This window comes from Eumetopias jubatus, unplaced genomic scaffold (assembly GCF_037043125.1).
Source record: "Eumetopias jubatus isolate StellerSeaLion01/CBP00866 unplaced genomic scaffold, mEumJub1_p1.0 scaffold_6, whole genome shotgun sequence".
In the NCBI taxonomy this organism is placed as follows: domain Eukaryota; kingdom Metazoa; phylum Chordata; class Mammalia; order Carnivora; family Otariidae; genus Eumetopias; species Eumetopias jubatus.
This window is the reverse complement of record NW_028274812.1, coordinates 15,259,879-15,285,560: the sequence shown is the minus strand read 5'-3', so window position 1 is coordinate 15,285,560 and position 25,682 is coordinate 15,259,879. Positions and strand designations below refer to the sequence as shown.

General features: G+C 37.2%; 1 protein-coding gene across 2 annotated transcripts in view; it reads left to right on the top strand.

Moving 5' to 3' along the window:
• The window catches only part of ESR1 (estrogen receptor 1), a 379,111-nt gene that overhangs the window by 218,956 nt on the left and 134,473 nt on the right, over positions 1-25,682 (top strand). For both annotated transcript variants that reach the window (XM_028103407.2, XM_088023837.1), the window contains exon 5: positions 8,836-9,171. In XM_028103407.2, the coding sequence (XP_027959208.1) occupies positions 8,836-9,171 (336 nt within the window). The remainder of the gene's footprint in view (positions 1-8,835; positions 9,172-25,682) is intronic.

The following is a 25,682-nucleotide window of genomic DNA, read 5'->3' as shown; positions in this document are numbered from 1 at the left end:
TTGTTGACAGATGTCTTTTAATAAATTGAAGTTATTACCTATTGCTACTTTACTGAGAGTTTTTTTTAAGTCATGAATGGTTATTAAGTTTTGTCAAATGCTTTTCATGTGTCAATTAATATGATCATATGACTTCTCCTGTTTTCTCTATTGTAGTGGTGGATTAATAGTGATTTCTTTTCAATTGTTGAACTTGCCCTTACAACTGGAAAAAATCCCAGTTGGTCATGGTGTGTAATTCCTTTTATGCATTCTGGATTTGACTTCATGATGTTTGTTGAGGATTTTTGTGCCAATGCTCAGGGGAGATATTGACCAATATAGTTTTTCTTTCTTGTAATGTCTTTGTCTGATTTTGGTATCAGAGTACTGCCGGACTCATGGAATAAATTAGAAAGTGCTTTCTCTGCTTTTGTTTTCTGAAAGAGACCATAGAGAATTGACATGGTTTCATTCTTAAATGGTTATTTTAGAAACAACTCATTAAACCACCTGTGTCTGGTGAATTTTTGGGAAGATGATTAATTATCAATTCAATTTATTTTATTGATTAGAGATATTCAAGTTATTCGTATCTCCTGTTATAAGTTTTGGTAGTTTGTGTCTTTCAAGGGACTAGTATATTTCATCTAAATTATCAGATTTGTGGGCATAGAGTTGCTCATGATATTTCTTTAATAACCTTTTAATGTCCTTGGGGCCACTAATGGTGACTTTTCTTTCATTTGTGATACTGGTAATTTATGTCTTCTTTCTTTTATCTTCATTATCCTGGTTAGAAGTTTATCAATTTTGTTGATCTTTTCAAAGAACCAGTTTTTGTCTCATGATTTTCTTTGTTGTGCTCCCACTTTCATTTTAATTAATTTCTGCTCTGATTTTTATTATTTCTCTTCTGCTTGCTTTAGGCTTGATCTTCTTTCTCTAGTTTCCTAAGGTGGAAGCTTGGGTTATTGATATACATTTCTTATCTAATGTGTGAATGTAGTGCTTTAAGTTTTCTTCTTTAATGCTATGAGTATTGCTTTTCCTACATGCCACATATGGTGATAAGTTTTATTTTCATTTTCATTTAGTTAAAAATTCTTAAAAATTTCTATTGAGACTTCTTCCTTGAGCCATATGTTCTTTAGAAGTATGTTGTTTAATATGCAAATATTTGGGAATGTTCCAGGTATCTTTCTATTATTGATTCCTAGTTTACTTCAGTACTTTTTAGTTTATTTAATGGTTTGTATTATTTTTCTTTTTAATATTTGTTAAGGGTGTTTTTATGGCCCAGAATGTGCTCTATCTTGGAACTTGAGAATAATGTGTATTCATATGTTGTTTGATGGAGTATTCTATAAATATTAGCTAGATTAAGTTGATTGATAGTGTTGTTGAGGTCAACTTTATCTATATTGATTTTCTGTCTACTTAAACTATCAGTTATTGACAGGGAGATGATGAAGTTTCTTTCTAGCTATAGTAGCAGATTTGTGTATTTTCAGTTTTAACCATATTGCCTCCCACCAGAAACATCTTTAAAAAACTGGATAAAAATATTTGAAACAACTGTTTCAATAACAGTTACCTGATAACCTTCGATATCAGGCAGTGTGGGGCATTGTCTCTTGAAAAAGAGAAATTAAATGAAGTGAGTCTACACTGCTCCAGCTTCCTGGCTGGAGAGAGTTCCAGGCCATAGCTCAGGGAGGGGGAACTCAGGTGTAACTAAACATAGAAGGTAGCATATGATCATTGTTCAATGAATGGCACAGGAAAGAAAAGGTACAAGAATGGAGGAAGTAGAGCCACTAGACTGGGGTGCATCCAAGATTGACTATGGGTGAAATGAAGTTTTACTTGGGTTTCGGAGGCCAGTATAAGAGGGGTAGGAACAGCAAAGATAGTTGGAAAGTATTATATAAAAAGTGGCACAGGTCCAATCCTGTTTCATAAAAATAAAAGTTGTGGAGGGAAATTGTAAAGATAGCCTTGAAAAGTACCTTGGGATTATTTGTGGAAACTCATGAGTCTTAATGTAATGTGTGATTTTACTCAGTGGGTCAGTGAATGTAAAATAAAATCAGTATGTAAAATAAAATCAGTAAACCCCCTTAGAAATATGTTTTCCCTAATCCCAATACAACACACACACACACACACACACACACACACACACACTCACACTCAAACATAGATGCTTTAGACAAAGGGGAAAAATGGGGTGACCAGTAGCCCCGACTACACCACCTCTGATACTTCCTCAGAACTGCTAAGTTTTCAGAGCATAGTTAAAGAATGCCTGCTGTAAGGTAAGGAAATCTTTGAGAGACTAAGACAGACAATAACAGGGTGAAATGGGTGTGTAATGAAGATGAACCAGCTGCCAGGGAATTGGATTGGAAGGGAGATTGAAGGTAGGCAAGGAAACGCATTAGGAGCTACTGCATTGATTTAGGCAAGAAGGGATAGGGGCATGAACCAGGATGGCAGTAAAGACAGAAAGAGGCTCAAGGAAGAAGAAATACATGAAGGAATACTAGGTTGTGGTGATTTGTTGGATGTGAAAGAAGGAAGGGGTAGAGCATTAAGTTGCTCTGAAAAAACTGGATAATTCATAGTCCCTTGACCTGGTACACTTAGGGGTCAACACAATATTAATTATAGTTTATGGTTACATAATTCACTTAGGCTCAAATCTCTGAGCTGCTCTTGGGAGGAGCTAGGGCATGCTAGTTATTCTAAACTTATTTCTTCTGTTAGATGGGGGACTATAACAGCTCCTACCTTATAGGGTTAATTTCTAGTATTTGAAAATAAAACATTAGAATTGATGGAGGGGAGTTTCTCTGGAGCAGGTTTTTTTTAGCTCTTAACTTTATTTAATTCTTAATTAGTGCTTCTGTTTTCTTCAGCATATTGAATTAAAACGCTTTTAGTGTATTTCTTTGTCTGGCTTTTTAGTATCTCATGAATAATTATTGAGAAACAAAAGAAAAGTGATTATGCAAATGTTTGAAATATTTAATAATACATTAGTCTTAGGGAACTGGAAAAATTACTAATGTTATACTTGATTTTTGTAGAGGCACAGGGTATTAAGAAAAAAGATCATGTCAGAAAAAGAAAGTTTAAAAAGGAGAATGCATTATAAGCAAATAATCTAATGAATTCTTTTAATTAATGAATATTCAGATAACACATTAATTTTTCCTGAGATACAACAGCCAAGCCAAAGAATTTAAAGAATGAAAAAAAAAAGAGAATGATTAAACAAACTCTGAGGTTAATTAGAAGTAATCTTTCAAACTACCTCATGTGATACATTAGGACAGATGTTTTTATTTTAAGGCCAGGACATAATTTTTGAAGCAATTGATAGGTCTTTAGACCCTTTCTCCTTGCCAGAACTCAGCCCTGAGCTGCCTTACAGAATATCTTTCAGATCCCAGGCAGCCTTGGAAGAGATTCCCTCTGCTTGCTGTAACCTAGAGAGAGCTCTGTGCACCTTCTCTCTCCCTTTTATTCCCATACCAGTTGCCGGTGTTACTTACTTCAATAAATTCTCTTAAGTTAACACTTCCTAGTGGATTAGAATCACTCAAATGGACTTTGCGTGCTGCTCAGTGGAAGTTCTATACTCAGCCTTTCTAAATCCTTACAACAGTGTGACAAGGATATTAGAGAAGGCTTAACCCAAGGGGATAAAATTCAAACTGGTGGCATTTCACATTTAATGGTGGGCTTGCTGGAGGAGAGGTAATTTATTTTCTCAATCCCTCATAGGAAACCAGTGGGTAATCCTTGAATTATTGTAAGCTTAACATTTTAAGAAGGGAGTGTAAAGAAGTTTGCTTTGATGCAAGTGTTGCCTAATCAGTGACACAACCTGAGAGCTAATAATGTGTATACTCTGGTATATCCATTGCAGGACATTTGTATTGTGCTGCTGAATATTTTATTCAGCCACTCTGGAAAAGGACATTTTTGTGTACTGAATGACACTACATCTTGTTTATATGGTATTACAAGCTAAAATGCTATTTGCTGCAAATAAATGTCTCACCTGTCAAGAGGCTGCCTGTTTAATATTTGCATGATCTAAGCTAATTGCCTTTTTTTCCCCCTTTGCTTTGTGAACTCATTTTTGGTCTTTTGTTTTTTTTTACTGATAGTTAACATAAGTTAGACAAAGGGGAATGAGCTTAAATACAATACATATCAATCTAAGTTGCTGCTCTACAAATAATTCTGGAAAATGTCTTGGTGGGGAGCATAAGGTTTTTAATTTTACTTTTGGATTTCAATTATGCATGCCATTCCTATGCCCCATCACTCTGTGTAATGAAGAACTGGCTGTATGTTCCATAGCAACACAGCCTGTAATCATTGGTTTTGATGTGTGATTCTCGTTTAACCTAGGTTAAAATAGAAGTAGAAATTGGGTCAGTTTTTTTTACTTTCTTCCACTCAATTCCAATTTGATTTTTTTAAACTACTATAAAATATTTGTGCAATATTGTTACTGGTAAATGACACTGATATATCACTGGTAATGTGACAATTACTACTTACAAGTGGAAAAGGATTTCTTCCTCATTGAGCTGTGTCCTAGGATCCTACTACATGCAGTTGGACAAATAAAATGTATGATTTTCTATTTTTGTTCTGCTTCATTTTTAAAAGATTTTATTTATTTGAAAGAGAGAGAGAAGGGGGGAGGGCAGGGAGGATCAGAGGGAGAGGGAGAGGCAGGCTTCTCACTGAGCAGAGACCGGGACACTGGGTTGGATCCCAGGCCCCCGGGATCATGACCTGAGCCAAAGGCAGACACTCAACCTACTGAACCACCTAGGCGTCCCCTGTTTGTACATTTTGTGGGGACTTTGGCATTTGAAAAATATAGTACATTTAGGGGTAAATTAGAGAAAATATTTGTTAATGCTAATTGAATCCACCTTTACCTACTGGAATATTTGATGATTTTATAAATATTCAACTCTCACCTTGATCTTTCCAATTGTGTCTCATTATTCTACGTGCTAAACCTGTGCCCATTTTTGTCTTGTGTTCAACAACCTAGATCATATATTTGTGAGACTCAACTCATTCTGAGTAGACTACTTCTAAATTTCTCCAAGAAAGGAAATTTTGCAATTTGGCTTAAATGTAACTTCTCTTGGAGAAGCTTTCTTTGTCTCCTCCTCCTTGACTCACCTCCTCCCTTCCATTGTATTTTGGGCAGTCTGTTCGTTCATTCATTCATTCATTCATTCATCCATCCAGTGAGTACTGAATGATTCTTGACTGATGTCTTTCTCCCTCCAACCTGAAAACTTAATGGAGGGTAACATGATCTATCTTTGTTTACACTGTATCATCTGTGAATATACATTATAAGTAGTGAATACATTTTTACCAAATGAACAAATACTTTGATAAATTTGATAACTGCTGCTATTAGTACCTGTGTTGAATCTAAAATCCTTTTTTGGAAATCATTTCGTCTGTACTATGACTGCCAGGGCCTTTTAAAGTGGGTGGTAATACTGTGTTTTGTTTTGTTGTGTTAACCTTCTATTCCATTGTCTTTACTTTTGAAATCTTTAAAAAATAAATTACATTTATAATAGAAAGCATAGTCCTTATTTTTAGGAAGTAAAATGCTTATGTGTTGTTGTGATCAGGTAACTCCTGATTTCATCTTAGGAAAAACAATATAATTTTTACATTTTTTCTTTAGTCAAATCCCTTGCTTTTATCTTTCCATGTAGATTGGATATTAAAAGATTTTTCATTGCTGCTACAGATTTCCTATAAGATCTGTTCACATTACCAATCTTCTTCTAAAGTTGTAGAGTAGGGAAATAAAGAATATTTGAATAATACACTAACACTGAAGAACAATGTAATTTTTTATCCCAGTCCCCACCCAAAGTAGGTAAACTTTAATCACAGTTCATCTTTTCAAAATTCTGACCTCAAAATTTCCTAAGGAATGTGACCCTAAAGGAAGTTTTTGCTTTTGATTCCTCCCCGCCCCCCCGATTTTTCACTCTAAGACTAGTGGTCTTACATCACAAATGGAAGACCTTAGAGTCATACAGTTTTGAGAAAGTATATTGAAGGTCACCTAGTACAAATGCTCACTGGATAATCCCTCCAGTAACATCCCCATAAAGTCTTTGTGTAGCTTATTATTGGGAATCTCCAATGATCCAAGTATCATTTCCCATGGCAGCAGATTCTACCTTTATTGTCAGCTTTGACTATTGCAAACTGCTTCCTCAGATTGAACTCTACTCATAGTTTCCACATATTTCTTCTGTGTTACCATTTGGGCTCATAAAGAGCAAGTTGAACCCATCTCTCACTTAGTTTGGGCTGCTATAACTGAAATGCAATAGACTGCGTGGCTTAAACAACAAATGTTTATTTTTCACAGTTCTGGAGATTGAGGAGTCCAAGATCATGGTGCCAGCAGATCTGCTGTCTGAATAAGGTCTGCTTCCTGGCTTGAGAGAGCTGTCTTCGTGTATCCTCTCATGGTAGAGAGAGCAAGCTCCTACTAGCTCTCTGGCCTCTTAGAAAGGCACTAATCCCATTCATGAGGGCTGTACTCTCATGACCTAATTACCTACCAAGGGCTCCACCTCCAAGTACCATCACTTTGGGATTAGATTTCAACATATGAATTTTTGGGGACACAAACATTCAGACCATAACACCATCTTTACAGGATAGCCCAGTTGAGGGTGACACTCATGTTTCCTCCAAGTCTTCTTTTCTCTATGATAACCCCTCTTAGTTCCTCAGTTGATCTCCATGTGACTTGATTTCACATCTCCCCACTCTCCTAGTTACTCTAATTTTAAAAAGTTTATTTTGCTTATATAGGCAGCATCCAGCAATGGGTGTGATAACTCCAGGTCTGCACTAATGAGCTGAGAGTAGAAAGTATCATCTTTCTTAATTCAGATGCTCTTATCTCATTAGCGTGCCTGGCAATGAACTAGTTGAAGTGCCTAAGGACAATGGCAGGTCAGATACATCTGTTCTCATCCGACTTATTTTATTTCTGGATATTTTTAGATTCGTCTACTTTGTTGATAATTGATTAAATTTTAAAACTGTTAACTGGAAAAACATCTTCATTTTAGAGCCAGGATCTGGAATCATACTTAATAGAGAATGGTCTTAGACCTTCCTACGGAGCTGTTTCCCAGTATTTACTTTAAAGATTATTGTGAGGACTAAATTACTTGTAAAGTGCTTTTATGTAAGTGTATATAAAGTGCTTACAGTATATGGTGAGTGCTGAGTGTGTATTAGTGATAATAATCTTTACTATTATTACTTATTCCAAGAGTTCTGAGAAATGCTTATTTTAATACTGAATAAATAGGAAGGGTCTGTGACTTCGTTATATTTTGAAGGCATTGTCTAATATATTTAATCTAGACCTATAAGAATAAAAGTTACACATAAAAAATTCCACCACACATTTGTCCAGATTCTTTGACAAATCAGAACAGAATAGAACAAAGTTCTGACGTTAGTTATTCATTTGTTATGGAGTGAGAAAACAGGTAATATATTACAAAGTGTATTCTCATGTCTTTAATATTAAAAATAATAGTGTTAGCTTTTTACCAAAATGATTATTTTTTCATATAAATCTTAATTTTTTAATTTTTTATTTTTTTTAAAGATTTTATTTATCTGAGAGAGAGAGAGTGCACAAGCAGTGGGGGAGAGGCAGAGGGAGAAGGAGAAGCAGACTCCCTGCTGAGCAGGGAGCCCTACCTTGCAGGACTCGATCCCAGGATCCCGGGATCATGACCTGAGCCAAAGGCGGACGCTTAACTGACTGAGTCACCCGGGCACCCTGAGATGAATATTTTTGAAAATATGGAAGCTTCTGTTAATTTTTGTCTTTTTAAGATATTTGTTTCTGCTGATATATTTCAGCACCGGAGCATGGCCTTTTCCAGGTTACGATGCTGAGCTAAAACCTCAAAGAATCACTGCAAAAGAGATTGGATTCCCCTTCTCTCTATAATTTAGTTAGTGAGAACCACAGTTGGGTAAGCGTTTGGGGGGCAATTATTTTCAACTGCTTTAAAGCTTTTATATTAGGGAAACAGAAATACATTTGTGAAAATCTTAGAACCAAGTAAACAACTTGACTGTCTTAGGTCAAGTACTAAGTAAGGTGATAAGATACAGCTTAGCCACAAAGACTCGCTGAGCACCTGCGGGATCCAGAGGTTGTCAGATACATTTCGGATAAGTCATTCCCCTTCAGTGTCTTCCGTTAAGAGGCCTACTTGGACAATTAGGAAGTGCTTCTTTCATTGCCTTTTAAACTTACTGTTAAAAGAATATTCATAGCAGAAACAGTCTTTGATGCTAAGCCATATTTCAAGAATAAGTAATTATTATAATTCTGTTCCTTTTATGGCATCTGTGACGTGCGCGTGCACACACACACACACACACACACACACACAAGCAGTTTGTCAGAATCGGCTTGTACTGGCTCACAAAAGTCCACTGTTAACTCTCCAGGAGTTTTGTAAACCACTTGATATCAGACAAGTAGCTTGAAATTTACCACAGTGGAGTATTTACTCGGTGGAAATCAGTGAATGCTACACATCAAAGCCCTTTTTTCCTCTTAGGCAGCTGGTTGATAAACACTTACTAGCACACCTGTGCCTCAAAATATTTATGTAAATAAAATAAAGGCTATTAGCATTGAAGTTGGTTTTAGTAGGAAAGTTTACATGAGAAAAAGAAATAAAACTGGGTATTTTTTTTTTTTTTTTGTGTGTGTGTTCTCAGGGATACGGAAAGACCGAAGAGGAGGGAGAATGTTGAAACACAAGCGCCAGAGAGATGATGGGGAGGGCAGGAATGAAGTGGGGTCCTCCGGAGATATGAGGGCTTCCAGCCTTTGGCCAAGCCCGCTCTTGATTAAGCATACTAAGAAGAACAGCCCAGCCTTGTCCCTGACAGCCGATCAGATGGTCAGTGCCTTGCTGGAGGCTGAGCCCCCCATAATCTATTCCGACTACGATCCTTCCAGACCCTTCAGTGAGGCTTCGATGATGGGCTTGCTGACCAACCTTGCTGACAGGGAGCTGGTTCACATGATCAACTGGGCAAAGAGGGTGCCAGGTAAGAACACTAAGCTCAACATTTATTTTGAGAGTCAATAACTACTCATGACCTGGTTGTGCTGGCATGGGAGAAGTAGGGAGAAACAACAGCTTGCTATCGAATTGGTTTCAAGGTTACTTCTGAGTTTGTTCATTTTTACTATCAACATACTGTCATTCTCCTGGAAATTAGGAAATAATGTTTTAAAATCAAAATCTAGAAGATGAAATTCTTTCACCTGATATTTATTTATTTTTGTTTGTTTGTTTGTTTTTGACATGATTTGTTTTTAACCAAAGAATCTGGGATGGTCACAACATAATAAGTGCATGTACTATTATGTGTTCATACTATCAGAAGTTTTTAACACAGAATGACCCATGCACTACAGATTTGTAATACTGAGAACTTTTGTTTGAAGCACCTCAATTATTAATAGAGAATTTTATCTTAAGATATTTTCTTTTAAGATCTTTATGGACTAAAGAGATAATAACAGGTGTCTTTACTGAATGCCGGTTATTTACTCAGCTGTTAACTCTTAATATTTTAGGAGAAAGGTAATACAAAGGAACCATAAATTAGGTTCTCATCCCTGAGAGGAGCTTGTAGAAAGAATCACTGGCTGAAGTGACACTTGGTCCTTCAGTTGGTTCTCTCAGAACTGGTGTTCCTTTAAAACTTGACTGTTGCTCTTGTTCAGGGAGAACTCTAATTATTATGGAAACAAGACTAGAAAATGACCTCCTCTGTGCCCCAACATATCCAGTCAGGAGCTAACGTAGATGAACCGAGGCAAGAGGAAGTTACATCTTTTTTCTGGGCTTATAGAACAAATGAGTAATGGTTTTAGAAAGAGATCGTTTTGTGTGGTTTCTTTTAATAGATGAAATTAATTATTACCTATGAAGCATGGGTTTTTTTTTTATTAAACTAAAGAAATGTAGAGTTTTGTACTTGCATTTCAAAGTTCACTGATTATAGACCAAGTGAACAAATATCTGGCCTTATAGACTATTTCATGTATTTGCACCTATTAACATGAACTTGTGGTCCTTTGAATAAGGAGCCAACAGTGTTTGATCCCAACTTGATAGAGGGCATCCATGTAGGTGGTGGAGATTGCATTAAATGGAGACATGAGGACTGACAGGCATATTTAGATTTTTAGGGTCAATCCAACTGGCAAGTAAAAAGTGTTGGCCATCTTTGAAATTAAGGGTTTTATTGAGCACCTGCCTAGCTTAGCGTTCTCATGTGAAGCAGATGCATGTAAGCAGATGTTGGAATTTAAATGTAACATGGTTATAAGCTTTGTCTTTATATTTGTTACTGCCTTTTTAAAAAATACTTTGGGAGAAGAGAAAAAACAAAACAAAACAAAACAAAACAAATAATAGCCATATACCTTAGAGCCAACTCCTGGTTGCTGTTAAGTTTTATTGTCCTATAAGCATATATTTTCCCTCTTGAAGTCTTGTCAGTATTAATTCCAAAGCACTGTTGTACACAAGTATATATTTTCATACTTATCTGTAGATTTCCATCATGACATTTTTATAATTATAAAAACTTGAAGGATGTGTGAAATAACTGGAATGAAGTTCAAGTATATTAGCAGTGAATGAACTATTCATGGCAATAATCTTCTAAATTTGGGAATGAAATGGAGACAGATATCAAGGGAAAGAAAATATGTCCATGCTTAGCTATCCCATTGTTAAACCCAGAACTAAACAAAATTTATGATAATGAGATGTATAGCAAAACCACTTGATTATATTAGATTAAAAGACCGAAATGATTCCAAAACCCTTGGACAAAACAGTGTCTTATAACTTGATGGATAAAAAAGAATTATAAAGGCAGAAATGAAAATGTGTGTGTACACTATTAAAATACAGCTGTTGTAAATCAAAAGCCTACTTGTCTGACCAAGCAGCATAAAAATAGTCATTGATTTTGAAAAGATGAAAAATGAAGGAAGAAAAAAGTCTTCAGGAAAAACTTTGAAGATGATTGTCAAGCTTTACAGAAAACTGACAAAATCACATTTTGGAAAGCTTTTCTATATCCAAATGCCATCTGTCATAAAAAAAATAGCCCATACCAAAAATCTGATATAGGCAATATTGCATTTATATGGTGATAGTTTGAGGTTAATACAGAGCGAATACAAGACATCACTGGTAAGAGTAGCAAGAAAGCCAGTTCTAGAAGTACTTGGAATTAACTACATGATTCAAAAACCTGCATGGAACATTTGGTTAATCTTTAGTTTTTATTTTTTAAAAGATTTTATATTTATTTATTTATTTATTTATTTATTTATTTATTTATTTATTTACATGCGAATGGTGGGAGGGGCAGAGGGAAAGGAGAGAGAGAATCTCAGGCAGTTTTGATCTCATGACCCTGAGATCATGACCTGAGCCATGATGAAGAGTCGGATGCTTAACTGACTGAGCCACCCAGATGCCCCTTGGTTAATCTTTAGATACTATCAATAGAACAGAAATTGTGAGTTGACTTCATTTTTAAAAACTTCAGTTTTAATGAGGTAAAATTGACAAATAAAATCATAAGCTATTTAAAGTTGTGGCAATTTGGTATATGTAGGCTTTGTGAAAGGATCCCCTCCCATCTAGTTAATTAACATATCCATTACCTCACTTTTTTTTTTTTTGGTGAGAACTTTTAAGTTCTACTCTCAGCAAATTTTAATTATATGATATAGTGTTATCAGTTATAGTCATCATGATTTATATTAGATCCTCAGACCTCTTTCATCTGATCTGACAGTTTACGTTCTTACGAACCTCTCCCTATCTGTCCCACCTGCCAACCCCTGGCAACCACTTTTCTACTCTCTGTTTCTATGAGTTTGACATTTTTGTCTCCTTAGATTCCACATCTAAGTGATACCGTATAGTATTTTTCTCTCTCTCTCTCTTTGGCTTATTTCACTTAACATAAGGCATTAAGGTCTATCCATGTTGTTACAAATAGCAGGATTTCTTTTTTTCTCCTGGCTGAATAATATTCCATTATATCTGGATCTAGGTTTGTCAGATCTTACTTGTTCATTTATCTGTTGATGGACACCTGGGTTGTTTCCCTATCTTGACTATTATGTATAATATTGCAGTGAATGTGGGAGTGCACATATCTCTTTGAAATCCTGCTTTCAATTCCTTTGGGTATATGTCCAGATATGGGATTGCTGGGTCATATGGTGAGGGGTTATTTTTTAAATTTTTTGAGGAACCGCTATACTGTTTTTCACAGTGGCTGCACCAGGTTATAGTCCTATCAACAGTATACAAGAATTTCTTTTTTTCCACATTCTCATCAACACTTATCTGTTGTCTTTTTGATGAAAGCCAGTCTAACAGGTGTGAGGTGATATCTCATTGTGGTTTTGATTTGTCGTTCCTTGATGATTAGTGATGTTGATCATCTTTTTATATACCTGTTGGCCAATTTGTATGTCCTTTTTGGAAAAATGTCTATTCAGTCCTCTGCCCATTTTTTTTTCTTTTAAGATAGAGCATGAATGCAAGTGTTGGGGGGGGAGGGGCAGAGGAAGAGGGAGAGAGAATCTTAAGCAGGCTCCATGCCCAGCACAGAGCCTGATGCAGGGCTCCATCTCACAACCCTGAGATTATGACCTGAGCCAAAACCAAGAGTTGGATGCTTAATGGACTGAGTCACCCAGGGGCCCTCTCTGCCCATTTTTTAATCAGATTGTTTTTACTGCTTTTGAGATGTATGAGTTCTGTATATATTTTTTGATATTAACCCCTAGTCAGGTATATGTTTTGCAGATATTTTATCCTCATTTAATAGATCGCCTTTTCACTGGGCTGTGCTAAAGTTATTTTTAGCATATTTGATATAGTTCCACTTGCTTATTTTTGCTTCTGTTGCTTTTGCTTTTGGTGTCTAATCCAAAAAAATCATTGCCAAGATTGATGTTAAGGAGCTCTTTCTCTTTTTTTGTTTTTTTGGTTTTATGGTTGCAGGTTTTACTTTCAAGTCAATCCATTTTGAATTGATTTTTGTGTATGGTGTAGGATAGGGGTCCAATTTCATTCTTGTGCATGTGGCTGTCCAGTTTCCCATCACTTTTTATTGAAGAGACCATCTTTTCCTCATTGTATATTCTTAGATCTTTTGTTGTAAATTAATTGACCATATATGCTTGGGTTTATTTCTGGATTTTCTGTTCTGTGCCATTGATCTATGTCATTGTTTTTATGCTAATACCATACTCTTTTGATTACTATGGCTTTGTAACATAGTTTAAAATCAGGGAGTGTGATGCTTATGCCTCCAGCTTTGCTCTTCTTTCTTAAGATTACTTTGGCTATTCAGGGTCTTCATGATTCCATAGGAATTTTAGGATTTTTTTTCTCTTTCTGTGAAAAATCTCATTGGAATTTTGATAGAGAGTACACTGAATCTGTAGATGGCTTTGGGTAGTATAGACATCTTAATGGTAATTTTTTTTCCAGTCCATGACCATGAGGTATCTCTCACATTAAGTCTAGTGTGTTGTTTAAGACCAATGTTTCTTTTTTTTTTAAGATTTTATTTATTTATTTGACAGAGAGAGATAGAGAGAGCAGGAACACAAGCAGGGGGAATGGGAGAGGGAGAAGCAGGCTTCCTGCTGAGCAGGGAGCCCAATGCGGGGCTCGATCCCAGTACATTGGGATCATGACCCAAGCCGAAGGCAGACGCTTGTTTCTCTATTGATTTTTTTGTCTGGATGATCTATCCATTGTTGAAAATGGGAGATTGAAGCCTTCTATTATTCTTGAATTGCTGTCTATTCCTCTCTTTAGGTCTGTTAATGCTTGCTTTAGGTATTTAGGTTCTCCATTGTTGGGTGCATAAGTATTTACAAATGCTTTACCCTCTTGCTGGATTGACCCCTTTATCATTATGTAACGATTTTTAAAATCTTATTACAGTCTTTGCTTAAATTCTTGAATTTTATTTTGTATAACTACCCCTTCATTCTTTTGGTTTATGTTTGCATGGGGTATCTTTTTCTATTCCTTCACTTTCAGTCTTTTTGTGTCCTTAAACCTGAAGTGAGTCTCTTGGAGGCAGCATATAGTTGGATCTTGTTCTTTTATTCATTCAGGCACTTTATGTCTTTTAGTTGGAGGATTCAGTTCATTTACATTTAAAGTAATTATTGATAGGGTGTGTACTTGTTGCCGTTTTGTTAATTGTTTTTGTTTGTTTTGTTGTTTCTCTGTTTCTTCTCTTGCTCTCTTCTCTTGTGGTTTGATGATTCTAGCAGTGGTTTGCTTGGATTCTTTTCTTATTTTTTGTTTATCTACTATAGATTTTGCTTTGTAGCTACCATTAGGCTTACATGTAACAACTTGTATTTATAACATATATTGGTGATTTGTGACAAATTAAGTTTGAACACATTTTAAAACTCTATTTTTTTACTCTCCCCCCCATGTTTTATGTTTCATGTCACAATTTGCATCTTTTTACCTTGGGCATCCATTACAAATTATTATAGTTATAGTTATTTTTACTACTTTTGTCTTTTAACCTTCCTACTAGATTTATAGGTGATTTATCCATCACCATGACAACATTAGAATATTCTGAATTTGACTGTATGTTTACCTTACCATTGAGATTTATACTTTCATATGTTTTCCTATTACTAATTAGCATCCTTTTATTTTAGCTTGAAAAAGTACCTTTAACATTTCTTGTAAGGCTGGTCTAGTGGTGATGAAGTTCTTCAGCTTTTGCTTGTCTGGTAAACTCTTGACTCTCCTTCAAAATTCTGAAGGGCAACTTTGCTTGATAGAGTATTCTTAGTTGGTGTTTTTTTCTTTCAGCACTTTGAATATATTATGCTGCTCTCTTTTGACCTGTGAAGTTTCTGCTGAAAAATATGCTGATGCTGATAGTGTTATCTGCTGATAGCCTTATCTGGTGGTAGCCTTCTGTGTAACAAGTTGTTTTTCTTTTACTGCTTTTAAGATTCTTTTGTCTTTAACTTTTGACACTTTAAGTTTTATGTGTCTTGGTGTGGGTTTCTTTGGGTTCATCTTTTTTGCAACTCTCGGGGCTTCCTGGATCTGGATGTCTATTTCTTTCCCTAGGTTAGAGAAGTCTTCCACCATTATTTCTTTGAATGAGCTTTCTACCCCTTTCATTCTCTCTTCTCCTGGGACCCCTATTAATATGGATGCTGGTTTTCTTGATGTTGTCCTGTTCGTCCTTCATGCTATCTTTACTCTTTTTCATTACCCCGCCCTTTAACTCCTCTGATTGGATGAATCCTCTATCATGTCTTTGAGTTTGTTGGTCCTTTCTTCAGCTTGATCTAGTCTGATATTAAAAACCTCTATTAAATTTTTCAGGGCAGTTATCATATTCTTCAGTTCTGTGATTTTTGTATGGAATTTTCTTATATTTCTTATCTCTTTGTTGATATTCTCACTTTGTTCATGTATTGTTCTGATTTTGGTGAGCATCTTTGTGATTATTTTGTACTCTTTATTAGGTAAAGCACTTACCTTCATTTCATTAGTCTGTTTCTGGAATTTTATCTTATTTCTTTTGTTCGGAACATATTCCTCTGTGTCTTCATTTTCCTTGACTGTGTTGGTTCCTGTGCATTAAATGAAATAGCCCCCTCTCCTAATCTTGATGGAATGGTCTCATGTAGGAGATAAACTTTATTGTTCAGCCCAGCCTGAGCTCTTGGTTGTCTCTCAAACTTTTGTGATTGTCTAGGCAGACTTCTTTGTTCTTGGTGGTTCCGAATAGTTGAAAGTTGTCAGTATCCCAAAGGGGAGGATCTCACTGAACACCTAGATTCAGGCTGATTGGTAGCTGGATCCCCAGATACCAGCTTTTAAAGGATACAAATATATCTTGTGTGTATATATATACACACAAATGATTGGGAGATGAGAGTTTCTGTTTGCTCCCTCTGTGCTGAGCCCTGGTTGGTAGCCACTTAGGAACTGTTTGTTTGCTACAAGCCTGTGGAATTGGGAAATACAAGCCCTACTGGCCAATAGAACCAGGTGATCAAAGGATGAGTTCCCTGGGCAGCAGCCACAAAAGTGTGTGTACAAGCTCCTTTTGGGGAGAGATAGGTGATTTTTGGAGCAGAGTTTAGGGAGAATGGTGTACTGCTTCTCCAGTCTCTGAGGAGGACCACAGTCAGTCTCTAGACGATGCTAAATTAGAACCTGACCCACAGGTAGCACCTCTCAAATTATGCAAATAGACCTCTTTGAGACAAAGATGGGGAGATGTTTACTTCTTCTGTGCTGAACCCTGGGAAGATAGACAGTGAATCCTTGTGAGCCCATAAAGAAGTTTCTTTCTTTGCTATAGTCTTATATTTCTCATGTATTTCAGAGACACCTGTCTTGGTGGAAGTCTTAAAAGCTGGACTGCTATATGTTGGGTCCAAATCTTTCACTCCTCAGAGAGGGAGTTTTGAGTTCCCTCAACAAAACAAAGAGGCAACCCACGGAATGGGAGAAGATATTTGCAAATGACACTACAGATAAAGGGCTACCAAGATCTATAAAGAACTCAAACTCGACACCCAAAAAACAAATAATCAAGTCAAAAAATGGGCAGAAGACATGAACAGACACTTCTCCAAAGAAGACAGACAAATGGCTAACAGACACATGAAAAAAGTTCATCATCATTAGCCATCAGGGAAATCCAAATCAAAACCACATTAAGATACCACCTTACACCAGTTACAATGGCAAAAATTGACAAGGCAAGAAATAACAAATGTTGGAGAGGTTGTGGAGAAAGGGAAACCCTCTTACACTGTTGGTGGGAATGCAAGCTGGTACAGCCACTTTGGAAAACAGTGTGGAGGTTCCTCAAAAAGTTAAAAATAGAGCTACCCTATGACCTAGCAATTCCTGGGTATTTAACCCAAAGACACAGATGTAGTGAAAAGAAGGGCCACATGCACCCCAATGTTCATAGCAGCAATGTCCACAATAGCCAAACTGTGGAAAGAGCTGAGATGCCCTTCAGCAGATGAATGGATAAAGAAGATGTGGTCCATATATACAGTGGAATATTACTCAGCCATCAGAAAGGATGAATACCCAACTTTTACTTCAACATTGATGGGATGGAGGAGATGATGCTAAGTGAAATAAGTCAAGCAGAGAAAGTCAATTATCATATGGTTTCACTTATTTGTGGAACATAAGGAAGAGCATGGAGGACATTAGGAGAAGGAAGGGAAAAATGAGGGGGGAGTTGGAGGGGGAGACGAACCATGAGAGACGATGGACTCTGAGAAACAAACTGAGGGTTCTGGAGGGGGGTGGGGGGATGGGTTAGCCTGGTGATGAGTATTAAAGAGGGCACGTACTGCGTGGAGCACCGGGTGTTATACAAAAACAATGAATCGTGGATCACTACAGCAAAAACTAATGATGTATTGTATGGTGACTAACATAACATAATAAAATTAAATACAAAAAATAGATTACCAAAAAAAAAAAAAAAAGAAGATGAAGAAGAACACTGGTGTGTAATAAGACTCAGAAAGCATTTTGTGAACAAATAAATAAATTAGTCAACCAAAAAAAAAAAAAAGAAAAAATAACTTATTTTTTTCCCTTTGCAATTTAAAAACAATAGCAAGAATGATAAAATCTACCTACCCAGCTCTGGCAAGGGATGCTTTTTTTTTTTAATAACGTGTTTATATCTGCTTTTTGATATCTAGCTATAGAAAAGGCTTTTCTCTTTATTGTTCATTCTGAAATTTGTTAATCTTAAAAAAAAAAAAACACTTTACATAATCTATCCATGGATAGAGATTTAGTTTTAAAGGGTTAGATTATTAAATCTTAATTTATTATTACTCTATACATGGTGAAAACTTGTTAGCAAGAATAATATTGTTTACCTAAAGGTCAAGAAAGGAAAAAAATGACTGTGAAGTTGTTATATTTTTAAAATCTGCATCACACATAATTGCATCATTGCCTAGTTGATTCTTAGTTTCGTACTAATGAAGTACATTTAATTTTTTTTCCCTAGAACCTTGAATCACATCACAAAACTGTTACTTTGATTTATTAAAAATTATGCCTTTTCCAAAATTCACATAATTATACATATCTCAAGGGCAATTTCATACTTCAAGTTCTAGTTCTATCTATTTAATGACTGTTTGGATAAATATCTAGTCCTGGGCTCTTTGTTTTCTTTTAAAAACTGATAACCAGTAACCTGACAGTCTCACTGACCACTGGGCACAAATCGGGAAGGTGTGCTGAGACTGCTGGCCCAGGAAGAATAATAAAGGGAAAATGACAGTTGAGTTCAGTTTCCTGGGAACCGTGCTACCTTAAGCACTTCCTCATTCTTTTGGTGGCAAAATAGGCCACCTTTTTCTTTCTCCTTTCCCTCCTCAGTCCCTGCCTACTCAATACTAAATGAATCCCCACTTCTTTCTCGGTCCCCGACTCCCCACCATTTTCTTTGTGTTCCCTTCTTGCTCGGTTTTGGCCCTGGCGGGGAGAGGATCCACTTTCTTTGGACATGACTCCCACTGGCTACAAGCTCTGTTTCTTAGAAACTTCTTGTGTTGTCTTGAGGGTGTGTGGTTGTCTTAGCCGTTCCAGGGCTCGAGGCTTCTCCTGCCCCTGTGTTCACCACGAATCCAGTAATTAGCTTCCCTGACTCTAATACTCGTCCTCATCATTCAGATCAGCAGTGACGCACAGGAAATGCTTATTGAATGAATGAATGAGTAAATGAATGAATAAAGGGTGTTTTTTTGCAACTTCTGATTTTAAGAAATCTCGGAGCACTGTTAGAACTCAATTTTTCCATAAAGAAGTGATCTTTAAGTCTGTGGTGTTATTCTCTTTTACCTCTCTTCAGAATCTACCTGCTGTTCTAATCTCTCTCTAGCAGCTGCCTGAGCGAGATTCATTTCCGACCTCTCTTTTGTATGGGGCAGAGCAATATTCAGAGGAATGAACAGAGCTTGAGCTCTGAGGACTTTAACAGGCATCACTTGGCTTGCAGCAAGTTAGTTTCACTTAGTGTATGTAATTTAAAACTTAGAATGGGTAGGGACAAGGGGGCAAGGAGAGGGCACAATACCTCAGTGTGGGAACTGGGAGCATCTTCAAGGAACACATTCTATTCTGGGAGGTTCTTGTGGATTTCAAGGACTTGGCTATCCTATGTAGTGCTCTGAGACTCAACCTGTAATCAGACCAGTGGACCCTGCTCTCAGGCTGTCATAATGTCCCAGCCTATTTTGGCAGGGCATGGTGATGAAAAATAACATGACATGGAAGGATGGTGACATCCTGGAGAGGTGACAGATGCATATGTTTCAGGGTAGATTCGTGGTTTAGATTTACAACCATTCTATAAATAAGAGCCTTGGGACTGGGTTAGAATTACCCTAGCATGAATGGTGGCAGCCCCTCTGGGCTGGCAATGCAATGCAGAGCTTTCTTTGGAGTGTTCCACGTCCAAGTCAGCCCAGCTCGGCTTTTCACTACTCCCGTGGGAGCTCTGGTTGAAGCCCAAGGAAAGCAGCTGCTTACTAGATTTGTCTTTCACATGAAACTTTGAAGCCCCATAGATGCTTGGTGGCCCAGAAGCCTTTTGCCTTTAAAATCCTTTTCTCATCTTGAGAGTGTTTGAGGAAAATGCCCCATTTGGGCCTCTTTGCCCCACCCTACCCAGGGTTCTTTCACAGTGAGTGTGGGTCAGGGCCTCAGCATCTGCATGTTTATCTTGAGCTGGATGATGTGTGGTGCTGGGTGTCCCCGGGCCACCCTGTGGGAAATGTTGGCCTGTGGCTCTTTGGCATGGAGAATGTCAGTTTTTTGGTCACTGTTTAGATGTATTACTATTAAAGTGTGTTGAAGTAGATTGAATTGTGCTCCCCCAAAAAGATACATTGAAATTCTAATGCTTCGTACTTTGGAAGTGATCTTATTTGGAAATAGGGTCTTCAAGTTCAAATGAAGTCACTGGGGGTGGGCCCTGATCCGTATAAAAAGGGGAAATTTGGATGTAGAGATAGAAATGCCCTGGAAGGAAGATGATATAAAGCCTCACAGGAAGAAGAATGGACATGCAATTGGAGCCATGTACCTCCAAGGCAAGGAATGCCAAAGATGCCAGCAAACACCAGAAGCTAGCCAGGACAAAGAAGGATCCTGCACAAGAGTCTTCAGAGAGATCCTGGTCTTACTGACTCCTTGATCTCATACTTCTGGCCTCCAGAACTAGACGGCAATAAATTTCTGTTAAGGCACTCTTTTTTTTTTTTTTTGTACTTTGTATGACAGCCCTAGGAAACTGTTACACATTGTATTAAAAAGAAAAAGGTGCCTGTATTTTTGAGGCAAAAGAAATAAGGAGCTTTTGATTTAAAGAGGAATGTTTGGCTCACCTGGTGTAGGCCTGGCTAATCATTTACTCTTTTTTGCCCGCCCAAGTGGTTCACTGAACTTCTGGCTTTGAAGTTGACTTAGGATTTTAACAGTTCCATGAATCTACCTGGCAAGTACCTTTAAGAAAATTTTAACCCACAGAAGAATGTTTTAATCTGGTACCTTAATAGTTTCCCTTTCTACATTCATATCTTTGATCCATTTGAGTTTGTCCCAGTGTTCAGCGTGAGGTGTGGTTCCAGAAGCATTGTTATACAGATGGATGCACAATTGTATCAATTCCATTTATTGAACAGCTTCCTGTAGAAGTATTTTTAAGACTTCCTTTACAGTTGACCTTCCAAGGTGACTATTGTTAGAATTTTTAGAGTAAATAGATGCTGGTTTATGTGTTTGGTTATTTTTCCCAATTCTGAAATCAAAAAGAAAAAAAATAAGCTATTCAGTCAGAAGTTACATGTTTTGCTTCACTCACAATAACTGAATATAGAGTGTGAATGAGTCTGTCCTGTGTCGATATAGTTCATAATTTTCCATTAATCTTAGAAATAGGGGCAAAAGTTCATGAGGCTTGATATGTTTAAAAAAGCCCAGCGCCAAGAAGAGTTACTGTTCAATATTCATAGGACAGAAAAACTGTTCCCGGGAGAGAAGAAGAAGGAGATATACCAGGCTTTCCTTCTCTCTTTTCTCATCTGTTGTAGGTGTCTCCCAATACTCTAGTACTTGGTCCTGGGTGCCACAGCTGCTTTTAACCAACTCGAAAAGGTACTCCTCTCAGAGCTTCACCTGTTCGTTTGTAGATTCCTGATATCCAGATTTCTTTCTGTAGGTTGCAACATCTAAACATTCTGCTCCCACAGGCCACCAGTTCAAGGTCATGCTTCCACCAACATATCTGAAACCAAACATGACCTTTTCCTTTTCCCTCCTTTATAGCAAACTCATTTGCTTCTCCTGTTCCTTGGCATTTCTGCGAAAACTCCACTCTTCTTCATCTGACGTTGGAATCATCTTTGCGTCTGGCTGTTCTTGACCATGTACTATCAGTTCTTTCCCTCCAGCATCTCTAGATATTGACTTCGTTTTTGTCCCACTGTCACTAGGCTGGCCCACATCCTTCTTGTTTTCCAAGACTGAATTACTATAATATCTTCCTAACTGGTCTTTTTGGCTCCAACTTCTCCTCCCTTCAACTCAACCCACTCATCACTGCCAGAGTCATTTCTGTAAATCGTCATTTCAGAATGCTTCACTCCCTGCATTTGTTTCCAGACTGGTGGCTCAAAACAACAGAAAGGTACAGTGCTGGAGGCTGGATGTCTAAAGTCAAGGTATCAACAGGGCCATGCCCTCTCTGTAGACTCTGTGGGAGGATCCTTCCCTGCCTCATTCTAGCTTCCGGAGCTTGCGGGCAATCCTTGCCGTTCCTTGGCTTGCAGATGCATTTCTCTACTCTCTGCCTCTGCTGTCCACATGATGTTCTCCCTGTAACGCCTGTGTCCAAATTTTCCTCTTGCAAGGACACCAGTTACGTTAGATTTAGGGTCCACCCTAGTCCAATGTGACGGTCATCTTACCCGGTTACATCTGCGAAGACCCTCTTTTCAAATAAGATCACATTTACAGGTTCCGAGTGGATATGAATTTGGGGGGAGATAACTATTCAATTAAAAATTTGGTAGTGGACTTGATTGTCTAACTTAGTAATGGCTTTAACAGATAAATGATAGTGTCCCTTGAAGCCTAGAACATAGAATTTGACTTTGCCTCATGTCACCTAACCCGAGGTTAGCCTTAATTAGAGTAGAAAAACTCTTCACCAACTGGCAGTCTCCCATCTTATTTGCACTCTACTTTCCCACATGATCTCCTGGCCCCATTCTCTGCTGGCTATTCTCCCCTTCACATAGTGTATTCATTTTATTTATTTAATTTTTTGCTTGAATTCCTGCATCTCCCTCATTCTGTTTCAATTCTATGTTCATTTTTTCCCCTGAAGGGACACCTCAACTTCTACTTACTTTCTGAAACTTCAAACTACTTTAGCCAACATAATCGTGGACTGAGTTTGCTGGGGTGGGACAACTAGTCCAGGGTCCAGAGTATCTTGTCAGAGGTATATTGCTGAACTAAATCAGCTGGAGTCTAAAATACAGCAGCAGCTCTTAAACTATAGTCTTATTTCACTAATAGTAGATTTGTTGCTGGATGATTCATTTATACTGTGGTTGGATTTCTTCTTTTAAATGGAAAGATGGATAGTTTTTATTGGCTGGGTATCTATTTTTGTCTAGAGGACTTTGTCAAGGGAAAAGTATTTCTAGAATCTGAGTTTGACTTGCTTAAGCCATGAACTTGTTTTATAAAAGTTGTATATGTGAAAAATGAGTTTATATTAGATGAATCATATTCTAATTGTAGTGTGTGTTTCATTTAAATAAAACCTACTATAGATACTCATGTGAATTGAGCATTCCTTTGACAAAACAAATGTTCTCCTTTCCATGGGAATATGATTCTTCACAAATTGAGATTTCTTAACACAATGACCATTTTGGATGGACTTTGTACCGATGCCTTGTCAGAATGATGCTGAAACTGTATGGCTTCTCCAAGATACATGTGGTCGACTTTCTGGAATGACTACATTTGACCTTTCAGCATCACCAATTCTATAATCTGGATTTAATACCCCAAACAGTGGTATATTTATACCCTCTGTGGGCTTAGCTCCTGTGTGTCCAAAGCATCAACATGGCCAAGCTGAAGTTTCAATTTCCCTGCTTTCCAGTGGAGGGTATACCTCAGTGATGTAAGATGTTAGTTTTCTTTAGGGGGTGGAAGAACAGAGAACTGCAAAAGGTAGAGAAAACCAGCATTGGCCCTCATGAGATCTAAGTTTATGCGGAGCCGTAAAAAACAATGGGAACCTTGGAAACATTCTCAGTAGTGTAGAATGAAAAAAATTCACCTTTCCCCTCATACATTTCCCTATCTAATCAATACTTTTTAGAGAAACCTCAATAAATAGAGTTGAAATTTGTTTCAGACAAATTGCAGGAACCAGAGAGCTCTAATCAATAGGTTTACACTGTAGTCTTTATATTAGACTATTGTTCAGACAGTTTATTTTTGCCACAATTATTACTTCTTTCTCCTCACCCCACCCCCAGCTCTCAAATACTCATGTGTTAAGCATTTTTCTTGCTACTGTGAAAATAAATCCACCACTTCTAGCAAGTGGTTAAACACTGAAGCGGATTGGAAAGTGTTAGTACTTGACTAGATAGAATATAGCTGTCTTCCTCTTCTCTCAATCAAATACTTTATTTCCCAGAGAAGGCAGTATAACTGTTCTCTTAAGGTGATTCATAGCTGAAAGGTAATAGTCATTCATTTGGGAAACAGATGCCTGCTCTATACCCCTGCAGTTACACAGAGGGTAAAAAATGAGAAAAACTGCAGTCGTAAAGTTCTTTTATGGCTTGTGGTATTTTAACATTAACAGTAAGGTAGATACACCCTTGGAGTTGTTTATGTTTAATTTTTAAACTCACCTGAGTCACCATAAGCTGCTTGGTGTTCAGTTCTTCTTCAAAAGGATATGTGACAGAATTAACTGTTCCTGGTTGGGAACCCCTAGTTCCAGGGAATCTTAGGATTTCAGTTCCGTTGCCTTGGTTACTAAACTGTTCCATGCAGTTTGCTCAACTTTGAATGGGTACTTCTCTTAGGAACATTATCCCTTGTAAGTAAATTGCTCGAGGTGTGGAAATATAAGTTCCGTTTAAAAATTCTTGAGTCAGGTTCACTGTGATGTAGTTTAAAAAAAAAAATGGCCTTGTTCTCTTGGTCTAGGATTTATCACTGAGTTGCTCGCAAAGCCCCTAACACAATGACATGAAAAATAAGAAGTGTAATTGCTTAGTAAAGGTGAAATTTAATAAAATGGTGGCAGTGCCCTTCTCCAGAGGAAATTAAGTTTCTCTTTGTAGTATAGCATGTGTTTATTGTGTGACCATTTCATAAACATGAAATCTAATGAAGTGGTGGGCAGTTTCCTTCTCTGAAGGGGATTAAAAGTGTCTCTTCATGGAATAGCATGTCACGTAATGACATTGTTTTTTTTTTACCTGGTCAAGATATTTGCCAAAATTTGCTTAAGGCATTTGAAATGCATATTTGAAAACTAGCGGATAAATGCTGTGAATTTTAAAACTCATTCTCATTCAAGGCCTTGAGCTGTGGAGGAATATTTTCCAAGGCAGGCATTCAAGTTGTGTCTGCCAGTGTTTTTCTTCTTGTATCAATAAGGCAGAAAATGGGATATAAACAGATTTGTTTTTTTCTATATTACTGTGCACAGTTCAGAGATGTAAGCTGAAAAAAAAGCATACTGGCCTTTCCTGAGTAGATCTTGAAATTCCCCAAACTGATCCAGAACAATGCTGTCTTTATATTGGGTCTGTGGGATTAGAAGGCTCCACTGAGATCGGCTGTAAAAGGCTTCAAATTTAAAAGGTTTATCCATATGTATAGATGTATAATCAGTTAGCCAATTAGTGTCTGATAAATATGTGTCAGAACACCTGATTCCCCATCTCATGAAATCAGAAAGGCTTAACTTAAATATTTTTCATTTTCTTGCCTACCTAGTAGCAGACCACTTTGACATAATCTTTATTGTCAAAGTGATTGTCAAAACTGGAAAATGGTTATTATTGGCCTAGTTAACCAGTTTCTGATTTGTCTTGACTATTGTTAATAAACGGAACTTAAGAATGTATACCAGGAGCCATAGTTTTAAGAGGGAGGAATAGTCTGGAGTTTGGTTGCATAACAATGTGAATGAACTTAATGCTGCTGAACCGAACACTTAAACATGGTTGAGATGCTAAATTTGATGTTATGTATACTTTCCCATAATAAAAAAAGAGGTATAATACTTTATGTAAGATACACAAAAAGGAAACAGGCATCACATGGCAAAAAAAGTAATAGATAAAAATGATACTAAATTCAGTGGTCATTTCTCTTATCCAGAAC